Below are 14,492 nucleotides of genomic sequence, written 5' to 3'. Positions count from 1 at the left end.
GTTTCCAAATTTAGTTTGCTTGGCGACTGATACAAGAAAAGCCTTGTGCTGCACCATGCCAGCAGCAGCATTTCTTAGCTCAACAGTGTTCTTTGTCTCTTAAATGTGGCAGGCTGGATTTGCCTCTTTGTATATTTTTAGTGCTGTTTTGAGGGAAGCTGTGCATTACTTGTGGTACTTTTGAACACCTGTGAATCAATACCTTAGTGTCTTTAGACAGCATGGGTCTGTGAGTGCTTATGTGTGAATCCTGTTGACTTCAGTGGGAGGTGAAGGTTTGAGCCCGGGTTTAAAGGGTAGGAACTAACCATTTAAGTAATAAAAAAATTCTGTCATTAGCAACTCTGATTTAAAACCCATACTTACCTAAACAAACCAGTCTTCATGTTAACATCAGCAGGTTTGCAGTGCGCTTTATAGCATTCAGTTTTGTATAGTGATGGTATGTGTTTTGGCAGGGTGGAAGTATGTGGCTGTACGGGTTGGTTTTCTGCTGGTTTCATTTCCTTTCTTTTCTTCTGATGCGTTTTTATAGTGATTAGTATTTTGACTGCATTGTGGATGGATGAATTTAGTCAGAGAGCAGAACAGAATTAGGGTTGTTTGGGATCTATTGTATTCACAGGGTTGCCAGTACCTGGGGAGAAGCATGGAGAACAGGGTTTGATTTAGGTTCATCTTTTATAAAAAAAGAATTTAAAACAATCCCATCAAATTGAAAACTAATTGTTTTATGAGATTTGAAAAAATTCTATCAAGCTCTTCTCCCATTCTCTTGCATGAGAGCCCTTTTCTACCTTGAAGTCTGTGCTTTCCAGTTTTGCCAGAGACCAGAAAGATCTGCCACAAGAGGGGGTGTACACACCACCCTCATGTCAATGCCTCCCTCAAGGTGGACCAGTGCTCAGTGTTGGTGTGTAAAGTATTAGAAATGAGGTTCTTCTTGCTCCTGATTTTGCAGGCCTGAGAGAGGTGGCATGGAATGTGAGAAGGCATATCTAGCATTTTCCAGTTAGTACATGCAGAAAGCTAATAGATTTTAAAGGAGAAAATCCTGCCTCTGCAGAAATCAAGAGCACAACTCAAGTTATTCTACTGGATCCATGATTTACAGGATTTTTATCTTGGCAGATCCTGTTGAGCTTCACCTCTGAGTAGTTTTGCCTTTGTCTTTTTTTACCACCACCACCTTCTCTCCTTTTTTTTTTTTTTTTTTTTTTTTCCTTGAGTTCCACAGGTTGAATGGGATTTGGAGCAACCTGATCTAGTGGAAACTGTCCCTGTCCATGACAGGGAGGTTGGAACTAGATGACATTTAAGGTCCCTTACAACCCAAACCATTCTAGGATTCTATGGTTAGCTGCAATACAGAGTCAGACAGAGGAAGTACCAGCTGGTTTGGACAGTTTTGTAACAATTGTTAGAATTTTGCACAGTGATATGTATGGTTTTCCCCTATGTTACTACATAATTAGTATACTAGCTGATGAACTCCAGTAGAAATCTCTTCAATTTCCCATTTAAATGGATGGATTTTTTCTGAAATGTGTATTTTGATGCTACCTTTTGGCATGGGACTGTTTTCAAGATTATTTCATGTTTCACTTCCTTCTGTTGCTGAACTTGTAAAATATGTGCCATAAAATTCAGAATTCATTTAATGTGGCTAGTTTAATGTTCCTCTCTCAACCTTACAATCCTTGTGTTTTCATTTTATTTTAACTGAGCCATATTAATGTTAACTTAACATTTTTGTTTTTACATGTAGTGTATCTCGGCTAAATGATTATACTAGAATTTTTTTATGGCTTCCAAAAACTAATGCTTCCAGATTCTTTTTGCCTGCAGCATAGTGGCAGTCAGCAGTTAGTCAATTCAGTAAGCAGTTCTGTATGCTGCATAAAACAGACACATCCTGAATTAGGGCGAATGAAGGGATATTTTTAACGGTTGCATCACTGCTCTCTGGACTGCTTTTGTATTTGAAATTTCCTGCTATTGTGTCTCCAAGTACATTAGAAAATTTTGTGGCATGCTTCCCAAACTCTGTTTTTCCCTCCTTGGATGTGCCATTTACACTTTTGTGTTTGCAGCTGTTGACGTCCCTTTATGTACACGCTCTATTTCTGCCGTTAAAATAATCCCTGTGAAGAAAGTGAAAAGTTCTCCTCACCTAGTGCTGCCTAAAGGTATCTTCTTCCTTCCTCCCCCTGCCATGCATTAGTTGGCCATCATTTTCTCTCTTCTCTCTCTCTCTCTCTCTCTCTCTCTCTTTCTCTCTCTCTCTCCTTCCACTTCACCCACACGCTTTGACTAGTTTTCAGCTTCATCCTCTTCTCACTGTTTCCAGAGTTGTAGATTTCATCAGTAGGTAATAAAGTTAGCTCTTGACGGCACAATACACTGTTCTCAATTATGCTGCTCCTTTGCAGACATAATTGTGTCTACTTGAATCTGGGATCATTGTAAGCTCTGCTACTAATGCTTGATTATGAATAATATTGTTATTACAGCCTCATTTTGAACCAAACTCCTGATGAACCAAAGAATGTTTCCTGCATATCGTTAATCTTTATGAACGTAAATGGATGTTAGAGATGAAATTTTACAGGTTCAAGCATAGTTCAACATTGGTGGGATAATTTTGTTTTTCTGTACATACACTGACTTTACAGAATCTTTATATGGATAAATAAGGATGTTAGGCTATCTGTCACCCCCTCTCTAAGCACATGTTTTCTCATTAAAAGTACAAGATTGTTTTTGTACTTTGCTGGATTTGGACAGTCAGACTAGTCTAGCTGTTACTGCTTGTCATTTCTAATCTGTCACATGTGTTCTGTTGGACTGGTACAGCGCTAATATGTTTATTAGCATCTGCTGGTTTTCTATACTGAGAGATTCAGATTTTTGTTTTCCATCATTTCACCTAAATTGTGAGGGAATTCAACAACTTAAGTGTTTGTATTCCTTTCCCAAATTCAAATAGTCTGACAATATTTTATTTTCAAACCTTTTCAAAACATTTTACTTTTTTGAGTTCAAACATTTTTTTTTCCTGATTCTTATTTTTTTGCTATACAGGTTTAATATGTTGTATGAAAAAAAAAAAAAAAAGTGCTTTGATTCCCAAATTGATTCTCCTCCAGTGTAATGGAGATATTTATGGCATGTCAAACTCTAAGCTTATCCATTTCTCATCAGTGTCTGTGAAGGCAATCTAGGTGCAGGAGCATAGGAAAACAACTTACTCTGCTCTCTTTGTGATGCCTGAATCAGGCCTGGTGACTCCCAACATTATGTCTGTGCCTCAGAGTTACAGCACTCTTGAAACTGGAGTCCCAGAGTTTAGACCTTTGTCCTCTGGTTTGAAAGTGGGTCCATGGAATCCTCAGGCTGTATGTTCTGCTGTTTGGATGGGAACAATAGCTAGAACTGGACTCCTGAGCTAAAGGAATCCTGACCCTATCTGGATTATGCAAAAATCAGTCAGAGAAGTCAACTTCTATTTCACTCAGGCATGTGGGTGACCTTAAGGCATGATCAGTTGAGTGTTGAGTGCAAATGTGGTTTATTTAAGGATTAAGCAGCATTTGATATGTCTGTGTGGATAGTCTTTCCCCTTTGAGGCTGCCTTAACGCTGCCTAAATTAACTTAAAGGGTATGAACTGTAGGAAAGTATCCTCTGATTCCCTACTTCATCCTTTCTCCAGTCCTAAGTGTGGATATGAAGCTATATTTTTTGTGAAATCCCTAAAGCATTGGAAGCCCGTGTAAAAGCTTGAACTGCAGTGATTCCAGCGTAGAGGTCTTTCAATGTGAGCCAGATGTTTGACATTCATTGAGCCTTTCCCCTTACTGCTGTTGTCCATCTGGCACTATTGGTGTTTCCCTGTATTGTGGCCACCTTGGCTGTGGTGTGTGTTTTGCCACCTTAGATGAGGCGTTGTCGTGGTCCATAGGCACAGTACTGGTGTGGACTTAATGGGGCATTATCTTACTGAAATCAGCCAGGGATCTGCACAAACACGGACTATTGTCTAGGCAATAAGCAGCAGTCTTTGCCCCTTTGTCCAGTCTGAAGGCGTAACTTTCATTATAATAACAGTTCATAGAGAAGAGTTGCATCCTTCCCCATGCAGCGATGGCACAGTTCTCACCCCATAAAGATCATCGTGTTGTCATTTCTGTAACACAGGACATGCTCACTACCTCTTCAGGCTCCCTGTGTGGTGTCGTGGTAGGACTCGCACTTCTGTTTAGGTAGGTCAAAGTGAAGTCTGATGGCAGCTGCTGCGGGATCAGTAACAGTGCATGAGAAAGGGAGGTGATGTGTTTTCCTGTGGAAGTAGCTTAGATAAGTGAGAGACTCTTTAAGATACCTATAGAAACAATAAGTCTAAAGGAAACAACTCTCCAGAAGGATTTTAAGTAAGGGGAGAAAGATAGCCTTGAAGTACTGGTTTGTTATTACTTAATAGGATGATAGGAGGAAAAACCCCAAATCCATGGACTCAAATGCACAAAGGTAAGCCTGCACAGAGTCTGTGCTGAATCAGGCCTCAGCAAGGATGATGGCATGATCTGGTGTCTGGTTCACAGAGTGATCTGAACAGGTATGTGTTAAATCTCCTTCTAGTTTTTGGGATTTGGATTCCTATGTCAGAAGGTGAAACACTGCCATGAAACAGGGAGAAATGTCAAGGAGGTGGCTTGCAGTGCCCTGAATTTAGATCATATTCAGCATAGATACAAGATTTTTATCCTCCAGTTGTCATAATTTTTTTTTTCTTCCCTCTTTCAGTCCTGCACAAAAAGCATTTTTAAGGCTTCAGCATACAAACCATATTTCTTTATACCCTGGGACATCTCTATAGAAGAGCCACAGGGGTAATGGTAGAATGTCGTTGCTAGTGTATCTCCACAGAGAGCAGACCATATAAAGCAAATGGACCTGTGACATTTGGTTCAAACACTCATCCTTTTTTCCTCATTTCTTAGCTCTGTTACACTGACTCAGAACTTCTACATTCATCAGTTACATGAATATGAAACTGCTTTGATTTCTCAATGCTTTAAATATAGAGCTAATCTTCATCTGCATAAACATTACTAGATTGATTCACCCAAAGGCAGCCATGTTAAAATTACTTTGTAGAGTTCTGATGGCTCCTAATGGCTTTGATCATCTGTTTCGATGTCTCCTCTGTGCATGTACGTTTCTTGTAGAAACAGATCCCACTAAAGTCTGCAGTGGAAAAGGAGCTGTGACCCTCCGGGCATCTCCAGCCTATGAAGAGAGTCAGAAGATCACTTCACCATGTCCTCAGGATGTTGAGCCACCTGAAAGTAAGTGGATGGAATGTTAACTGGAATATGTTACTCTCAAAAACCTCAAGAGAGGTCAGTCCAAGGTCTTGGGGTGACTTTTTTTTAGCTACAATTCAAAGCCCAAAATCCTGTAGTATAGTCAGCAACCTCTTGCAACAACCAGACCAGTGGAGGGAGACTGAGTCCTGTTCTCCCCTAGTGCAGGTTTTATGACCACTCACTCATTGGCTTAAGTTTGTTTACGGCCTCCTTTTGCTGTCAGAAGCACCAAAAACTCTCAATTTTTTTTTTTTTTTTTTTTTTTTCCCTGGCAGGCCCATATCACCTCCTTTTATCCCAGGCACGAGGTGGAACAGAAAGAGACTGAGCAGTGCTACTGCCACCATAGCATTCAGTTGGGTTGTCAAGGGAGTGGGAATAGCGGCCCAGACAGACAGTGTCGCCACAGAGCTCTGCCATCTTTCAATAGCAGATGTGTAATTACTTAATTGTAGGAGACAGGCAAAGCATAACGAACCTGGCCAGTGTCGTGGGTCTGGCAGAGAGGATGAACTCCCAAAGGCAAGATGCTGTTAAGGGGGGAGGGGGTCAAACTTGCTCTTGAAAGCAAAGCATACATCATTTCTGACTGTATTGTTGGAGGAAGGGCAATCAATTCCAGCCCCAACGTGCTGGTTTCTGCTCTGTCTTCTCCTCCCATTCTGCTCTGCCTGTGACCTACCTTCTTTTCACGCTTGCCATTCTCTGTTTCTTCACTCCTACCCCCCACCGTTGCCTCTCTCCTTTCTGTTGATGGCTTCATAAATTTCAAGGAGCTTGAATGGCAATGAGTCCATTACTATGGAAATCAGCTCATTAATACTGCCTTTGCTTACTCTCTCAATTGCTTTATGAAATGTACTTTGGAGCTGGAAGATCTTTTCGTGTATAACTTAAACAGCAAAATGAGTAGAGGGGTGAGGAGGAGCCCAGTGGGAGGTGGGTAAATAGGTGATGAGACTAATGCATCTAGCTGCAGGGACTGGGTTGTAAAGTGACATCATATTTTATAACTCCCTTCATGCCCACACAGTCTGCAAAACCTGATCTATTTGTTGGCAGTCCTTTGTCTCAGTTAATCATACCTCGTGATGCTGATAAGGATATATACGTCTTCCTAGCCTGTATTATGGCTGAATACAGTGTCCCTGCATTTCCAGTAATTTGTGGTGTCTGGAAATCAAGCTGCAGCTCTAGAAAGAAGCTAGCTAGGCTGCCTTTTTTGCCTCTGAAATAAGAATGTCAATGAACAATTGTTTCTTCATTGCTCTGAATGAATTGCCTTGTGTTTACAAAGGTCAGAAACAAGGAGGGCATCATGTTTAGGGCTGGTCTCTATGGTAATTAGGCAGCCCTGTCAGAAAGCATTTTATGTGTGAAATGAAGTAGCTCGACTCTTAACTTCTATTGGTACATGTTTTCTGTAACTGTAACGGTTTATTTTTTCCCTTTCTTTCCCTCTATGCCTATCCTCCACCCCCACCTCTTCCATCCCTCTTTTCTGTGAAACACTTAGGTCTGGAGCCAGAAACACCAGAAACAGGTACAAACATTGGCTGCTTATGTTGTTGCTTCTGTTGCTTTCTTGGAAGTATTTCTTGGTGCCTGGAAAAAAAAAGAAAGAAGAAAAAGAAAAAAAAAAGAAAAGTTCCCTCCTTTCACTCATCTTGTAGCTGGAGGGAATCTTCTGTGATCTGAGTTTTCCTTCCCTTTGTAGATGATTGGAGGTCGTTATCTAACACTGATGCCAACGGGGATGCCCAACCATCTTCTCTGGCTGCCAAGGGTTATAGAAGTGTGCGTCCGAACCTTTCCTCAGACAGCAAGCCCCAGGTAAGCCTTTCTTATGTGATCCTGAGGGTGATCTTCTGGGTTCAAGCACTGGATTCATGGTCAGGAGTCCTGGGTTGAACTCCAAACCTTGCTGCAGACTTGGGTAAGTAGCTGTGCCTCAACTTTTCCTACCTCTAAAATGGGGATAACAGTGATGTCAGCAGAGTGCTGTGGAGCTTGTGTGTTCAGGCACGCTACAGTGTTTCCTTGGTGGATGAAGGAGGAGGACAACGCTCTTTGCAAGAAAAAGGGTGAAGTAGTTATCTATTACTGTTTTGTCTTTTACATTGGTCTATTTCCTAGAGGTTGCTGCAGGCTGAAAGCAGAGTTACACCCTACGTTAAAATCAAGATATTGGGAAAATGCCTTTCAGTTTTAACACTGTAACTGATATAAGCCAACAAGAAAAATGTTATTTGTACCTAAAGGTAAATTGTTGAAGTCAATCTGTTGAGAGAAGTGTAACTTCATCCTTTTTCTCTTGGGTGGTTGGTCTGCACAGAAGCAGTCTGAAAGGTGATTAGGAAACCCTTCATTAAAAAATGCTTTCTTGCACGGAGTCCCTTTAAAGCTTTGTCCCCTATCAGGGTGATTGCTCCCATCATCAGGAACCTATACCAACGCCACAGGACAGACACAGTTCCTGAAATTGTAAGTGGAAGAAGGCACTACTCAGATGAAAGCATGGGAAGGAGTGGCACCCTAAAGGAGACCCATTTACTGCCTGATACTTACACCTGTCCTGTAGTCCCGTATTGATCTTGCTGATGAACAGAGAGAGCACTGATGCACACAGGATTTCTTATACAGGTCTCAAGGACCATTAAGTGAAATGGAAGAAAACTGAAAACAGCAATTGCAGGCGGTGAATTAGTATTTCCTGATAATACTATGTTGTGTTAAAGTGAGGCTTCGCCCAAGCTAGGGAAATGTGGCAGTCTGAAGTCTCCAGACTAAAACTAGTGTTCTTAAAGAATCAAAAGGAATGAGCCTGTTCCAGAAGGAGAAGCCCTTCAGGAGGAGCACTTACCAATCCATTTCTCCACTCACTCACACATCAGCAAAGTGGGGGAAACAGGGAGCAGCATGAGGACAGTAGATTTTGGAACAGCAGCTGTAATTTTATTAAGTTATTCTAGGTCTGTATCCATGTAACAAGAACAGGTGCTGACCACAACCTGTCATATGTGGATGAATTTTAAAGGAGGTATTTTTTCAGGTCTGAATGTTGCAAGCTGTTAAGGCGTCTTCATTCTCTGGTTTTGACCATTTTAGCAGTGATTTAGCTAGCCTTTGCCCATAAAGATATGACAACGGGTTGTGTGTAAAACCTACTTTCATAGTCTCCAGAGGGTTAATTACAAGAATGCAGGGAGCTACTGTTCACTAGGTGGGTGTTTTAATTCTCTTCCTTTCAGTAGCTTAAAGCTTTCAGCTACTGGCAACAAAACAATAAATAAAACAAACCATCTCTATTGCAGAGTTATTTTATTTCAAAACAGTTTGACTTTCAGAAAAAAAATCACTGTAATTGGAGTTGGAGTTGCAGGTGGCAGGCAGTTGTGGAGCTAGCAACCTATATGTTGCAAAGTACCAAAACCAGTAAAGCTTTTTTGTTATTATTATTATTTACTAGAAGTAGTATTTCTCTGTTTGTGATCTTGATTACGGAGGCAAATTCTTATGAACCCCGTTCCTCAAGAAACTTTAATTGTTCTGGTCTTCCTGAAACCATATTAAGGACTGAAAAATCCTGAAGAGAACTCTAGAACTAGCTTTTAGAATGAAGAAATGCTGACTTTTTACTTATCCAGCTGTGGCAGGCTGTAGTTTTTCAGCAGTGCACTTAAATTCAGAGCTCTAGGCCATCTCTGCATGTTTGCTTTGTGATTCAAATGTCTCCAGTGCTGGGAGGTATTAGTTACACAGGGATGAGCCTGGGTTTAGTTAGCCAGGATGTTAAGTCTTGACTCAGGCTTTCCCAGGGGCATGGTGGGTGTTGCTGTGCAGGCCTCTCTAAACAATACAGCACCGAGATTTATTTAGCCCAGAGAGAGAAACACGTAGGCATGGATTTGAGAGCTGGGTAGAGTTTGTGTGCTGCAGTGAGCAGTGCTAAAAAAGAGAGAATGTGTGAGATGATGTATGTGAATTCTGCACTGGCCTTCCAGATACTGTATTTGCTTTTTGATCTTGCTGTATTAAAACCTGCTTAACCCAAGTCTAATGACTGAATTCATTCTTTGAATTTATTTATTTTTTCCTTCCTTTTTCCTTTTGTTTGGTGCTGCTTCCTCTCTCCCTCTCTTCCTTCTTGACTGCCTGAGCAGGCACTTGCTCCTCCCCGTCCTCCTCTTCCCAAAGAGGAAAGCTTTGCATGGCGTCCTCGCACTGACACTAAAGTGACCAACCTGTTGCCAGTGCCCATCATGGACTGTGTGTACCTGAATGCACCCAAGCCTTATACACAGCGTGCATCCCCAAGTGCCAGTTCACGGTGTTATTTCTCATCACCTACCCCCTATGGGGCCATCCCCAGTGGGAAGCAAGGCTTGCCAGCAGGGCATTCTTCCTCTTCAGGCACCAAAGATGAGGTGCATGCTGGGCAGCCACTCTTGGAAACTCGCTCCTCGTTGGATGCACCATCCTTACAATGCAACCCTGACAGGGCAGATCCCAGTAGTAAAGCTGGAATGAATTCCAGTCATGAGACGAAGGCGGATAAAAAGGTCACCAAACTATATGTAGCTTGTTTATCTAACAGCACTTGCTCAGCCACATCTGAAAATTCCACTGGCACCGCACATGACCCAGAAGCCAGCACCAGTTTGGGTGCTGAGCTCACTCAGGCACCAGCCACCAACATTGTTTGCTCTGTAACAGATACTGAAAAGTCTCTTCCTGCTCCTCCTCCTCCTCCTATTCCTCCCAGGCCATACTTTTACATTGTCCTCAGTAAAGACGCAGTTAGTTATGGTGCGGGCCAACCCTCCTGGACTCAGTCATCACCTCCGCAAGCTGTGAGGGACAGAGTGCTAGAGCCCCAGAGCACAGCTTCCACAGAGGACAGGATGAGAAAAGAGCCTTACCTTACTCAGCAGCGACAGCCACCATACAAGGCAGTGGGACACAGCATGGTACAGGTTTTCTCCATAACCTTGTTTTCTTTCAGCCGTGTGAATGGTTCTTTAATTCATTACAATGTTCTCTTTAATGCTTTATTCCCCTCCTACCTAATTTCTGAGCACTCGTCGTGCCACGTGAGTCTTGTGGTCTTCTATTCGATAATACTTAACACCCCATGTGTGCCCCCTCCCCCAACATTGATCTGTGTGCTTGTGTGTGTGTGGTGTTTGTAGGGGGTTTGGCTGGCAAGGATCTTTCTATTTTAGGGAGGTGTAAAAGAAGCAAACTCTGTAATGTGATGGTTAGTGCTTATCAAGTAATGATGAATTCAGAGCTGTTCTGTGGTTTGATTTAGCCTTGCTGCACAGAACTGGAGAAAAGGGGTGGTGCAGGGAAGGAAGATTTTTGTGAGAAAAAAGTGTGTGTTCATAGAGGCCAGGGCTGCAAGGCTGAAGAAGTATGTCTCCCTAATGAAAGAAAATCTGGGCCTGTCGTATCATTTTGGGTGCATCCTTGCATGACACTATACAGCTGTACAAATCTCCCCCATTGCATAACACCACCTTGTTTCCTACAGGATGCCACTGCCACCACCACAGCTCAGCCTGGGGTAATAGTAGTCCCCCTCCTCCAGGTTAATCCAGACAGACAGCAAGACGGCAGCTCCAGCACTCCACCACCGCCTCTGGTTCCTTTCGGGCAAGGCTCCGTATTCCCTGAGACTGTTTCTCCTGGCTCACCCTTGACTTTTCCGACACTAGATGATTTCATTCCCCCACATCTCCAGAGGGGCTCCCACCATAACCAAGCACCCTCTGCATCTGGCACATTACCCTCTGTTTACCCAAAACTGCCATTCTTCTCATCACCACCTTCACTTGTCCCTCCAGTCACAGGGGCTTTGCACAGGGGCTTGAAGCCTGAAATCACTGGAGTCATCTCACGTACAGTAAGCTTGCCAAGTATCCTCCTCGCCCTTTTCCTAAATTTGTATTCTCAGATTAAAATTACTTTCTCCTTGCAATACTAAACTTGAGAGAGGAGTCATGACTCACTCGCTGCCAGCAGCATGACAACTGAAACCTTGTTTACGTCCTGTGCTAGTGCATGCACGTTGCCTGCCTTGTGCAGCTTTGAACTTTCTACTGACTTTTCACAGCATTTGACTGTCCCACTTGTGCCCGTTCTGTTAGGTGATGCATACCTCGAGTCTACGTGGGATTTGCTCAGAATAGTGAATTCTGTATCAATAGAATAGCTGCAACTCGCTGATCTCTTCAGACTCTCTTAATAGCATCCTTAATTGTGTTTGAATAACATTTAAAGCAGCGACAGCAAACAAGTTAAAGTTTAGGGCTGGCTTTCTGTTCTGCTTGAAGCCACAAGACTGTATGGTCTCCACACAAATCCCTGCTGAAATCAGTGTGAGATTGCTGCCAGTATCCAATGACCTACAAGCAATAATATCAGCTATTGACCTAAGAGTCTTCCAAGCATGTACATGCTGTGGGGTGGATTAGTGGGGAGAGTGTCTCTTCAGTTTGGAATTGCTTGTCTTTGAAAATGTTGAAGAATTCAATCCACAGTAGTTTTAACTTGGAATTGACTGTGTTTTTCTTGGATTAGTTTTTTTTTTCTCTTCAAGTTCATCACCTGTTTTAAAAAGTCCTCAGGGACAAGGAAGAAAAGTAGATCTTAGTTAAAGTTGCTGAGGTGGCAAAAAGTACCTGACCTTTCTTCTATTGGAAGTCTTGCAAGCACCTTTTTTTTTTTTATTATTTTTTTGTACATGGTTTCTTGTAAGGAAAAGTAAGAAGTTCAGCAGAAAACCCCATCCTCTCATGATAATGCTTTCTCTGCCCTCTGACTCTATAGGGATCTAGCAACCAGGCATGTGGAGGGCAAAAAAAAAAAAAAGAAAAGAGAAGGAAAACCCAAGAATGATATTTTTTAAAAGTTTTCAGCATTGGCCTTTCTGCTTCTGTTAAAATAGGTGGTTTTATACTACAGAGAGCAATGAGAGTTTGGGATTTTTGGTGGGGGATTTTTTTTTTTTAATGAATCCTATCTGTGGGCTACAGAATAATTCTGTAGTGTAAATTTTGTAGTAGTAGTACAAATTTTGTTGTACACAATTTTCATGAGATGAGAGTTTTGAAACATTTTTGGGCATGCTCACTTCAGGCACATTGTTACAGAACTGTTTTCCACAATGATTTAAATGGTCTTTGTGAACCTACTTTGTTGACTTAGCTGGTGCTGATAAGCCTATCCCTCTTTTTTTGAGGGGTTCTTTATATTTTAGTTATCTAAGTGAAGCTCAAACCCAACTCTCTCACACTTCTCCCTGACTCCCACTCCTTTTCTCAGATTGCATTGTTTGGAATATTATCACATCCAGCAAAATGGGGCTGGGTCTCTCTCTTAGGGACATCTATTTCTGAAGACCATTGATTCTTTTCTGTCCTCATGAAATGACCGTGGCCTGATCAGGTGTTGCTTGGAGCAAGATCACCTCCATCTAGCTGACCAGGATTGTTCTCCCCTATTTCATTTCCCCTCTAGGTTGGAGAGACTGTAAATGCTTGCTCTGATTATTGCAAATTCTCACTATGATTTATCTCTGAGATCTGGTGCCAGGCCTTGTTCTGGCCCCTGTTCAGGCCCCTGCCTGATCCTGTAAGTCCTTTCCCCTGATACTGGTGGGTATGAAGTGCACCAAGTTGCACTTGGCCAGAAAAGCCAGGAGTAGGGATTCTTCTGGAGCAATGCTCCATGTATATTCAGGTTTTTTTAATAGTGATGATCAGTGGCCTGTCACATTTCAGTCTAACAGTGGAATAGCAGGAGTGCAGAAATCTGATATCCTGTTCCATACTCTTTGTTTGGATGCTCATTCCGCATTAATGATAATTGTATGTCCAAATTCCTTACAGAGCTTTAAAAAATAGCCTAAGCTGATGTACACAGTCTTAGTCATCATCCCTTCTTCATCTTTTCCCCTTACTACCAACAAAAGCCTGGTATCCTTGGACTGAGATTTTTCAAAGATTAACTATTTTTTAAAGCTTTCTGCTGACACAGCCTGTATTTCTACAGAACAAGCAGAGCTGTGGTGATACCAAAAGTGGGTTTGAAATAAGCAAATAATGGAGCTGGATGCTTTAGGAGAGCAAGAGCAGTCTGCTATCTGCGCCCCAGTGGCAAAACCAAGTCAAGTACCTTCCTTGCTAGAGTCCTACTTTTTACCTTCTATCAGTTTGGGGGTTTCTTAATTTCATTATTTTAATCAGGTAGGCGTCTCACTGTCTCCTGAGTGATGGTGCTAACCTTATTCCTCTGACCTTCCTTACCAAACCAGCTACAGTAATAATGTTTCACTACAGAACTGCATGAGTTTTGCACGTCTGACTTTTTGCTATGAGAAGAATACTTTTAAAACAGATGTTTGTGTATGTATGTATCGGGGGAAAGATGTCTGTGTCTTCCCCCCACAACTGGATTTGCTAATTTCTGGCACACTGTGTTTGCTCCAGAGAGTCTGCCAGATGAATTTAGTGCCTCCTTTTGGGGTTGGGATTGTGAAACCCAATACCAAATAATTATAGTGCTGCTGTAGCAAGCTAATTGCATTAACAACAAGCAGGGTATGTACAAGGAGCAGGGTAGCACTCATGCTTATGCCTTTTTTACTAAAATTTGCTATGATTATGCTTCTCATTCATCTTAAAATGCTTTTTACCCCCCCACAATTCTCACAGTGTAGCAGCGTTCTGCATGCTGTTAATGACGTGTTGCTCTCCTTTTCAGGACCCAAGTTCTGTGTTAAATGAAGTGACTCAGTCTGGCACTGGCACTGACTATCCAACCTTCACTTCAATCAACAAGTCTTCCTCTGCCTATCCCTCTACCACAATCGTCAATCCCACTATTGTCCTCTTACAGCACAATCGAGGTAAGGACACTTGCATATAGATATTTGTGGCTCAAACTGAGCAACCTGTTAGACTACAAGAAACTGGAAAATGCGTGCACTGTGGACAATTAAGTCTGGGCTACTAAGAGCTAACAAAGCTGCTTCCAGAAAATTGTAGTGACTGGAGTATACAACAGGCAAGTTAGAGGTTAGAGGCTTGAGACAATGTCTACTTTTTCTAATTAA

At 42.1% G+C, this 14,492-nt stretch overlaps 1 protein-coding gene across 50 annotated transcripts in view; it reads left to right on the top strand.

The window, feature by feature from the left end:
- Positions 1-14,492, top strand: part of SORBS1 (sorbin and SH3 domain containing 1) — a 222,697-nt gene that overhangs the window by 152,226 nt on the left and 55,979 nt on the right. For 29 of the 50 annotated variants that reach the window (XM_042800025.1, XM_042800162.1, XM_042799943.1 and 26 more), the window contains 6 exons: positions 2,094-2,189; positions 5,231-5,350; positions 6,888-6,914; positions 7,089-7,204; positions 10,908-11,279; positions 14,141-14,285. In XM_042800025.1, coding sequence (XP_042655959.1) covers positions 2,094-2,189; positions 5,231-5,350; positions 6,888-6,914; positions 7,089-7,204; positions 10,908-11,279; positions 14,141-14,285 — 876 coding nt within the window. The remainder of the gene's footprint in view (positions 1-2,093; positions 2,190-5,230; positions 5,351-6,887; positions 6,915-7,088; positions 7,205-10,907; positions 11,280-14,140; positions 14,286-14,492) is intronic. The other 21 variants (XM_042800927.1, XM_042800848.1, XM_042800790.1 and 18 more) reach the window with 6 other exon arrangements.

Source organism: Tyto alba, unplaced genomic scaffold (assembly GCF_018691265.1).
Source record: "Tyto alba isolate M040663 unplaced genomic scaffold, T.alba_DEE_v4.0 Super-Scaffold_1, whole genome shotgun sequence".
In the NCBI taxonomy this organism is placed as follows: Eukaryota; Metazoa; Chordata; class Aves; order Strigiformes; family Tytonidae; genus Tyto; species Tyto alba.
The sequence above is the reverse complement of the archived record's forward strand: the minus strand, read 5'-3'. Positions and strand labels throughout refer to the sequence as shown.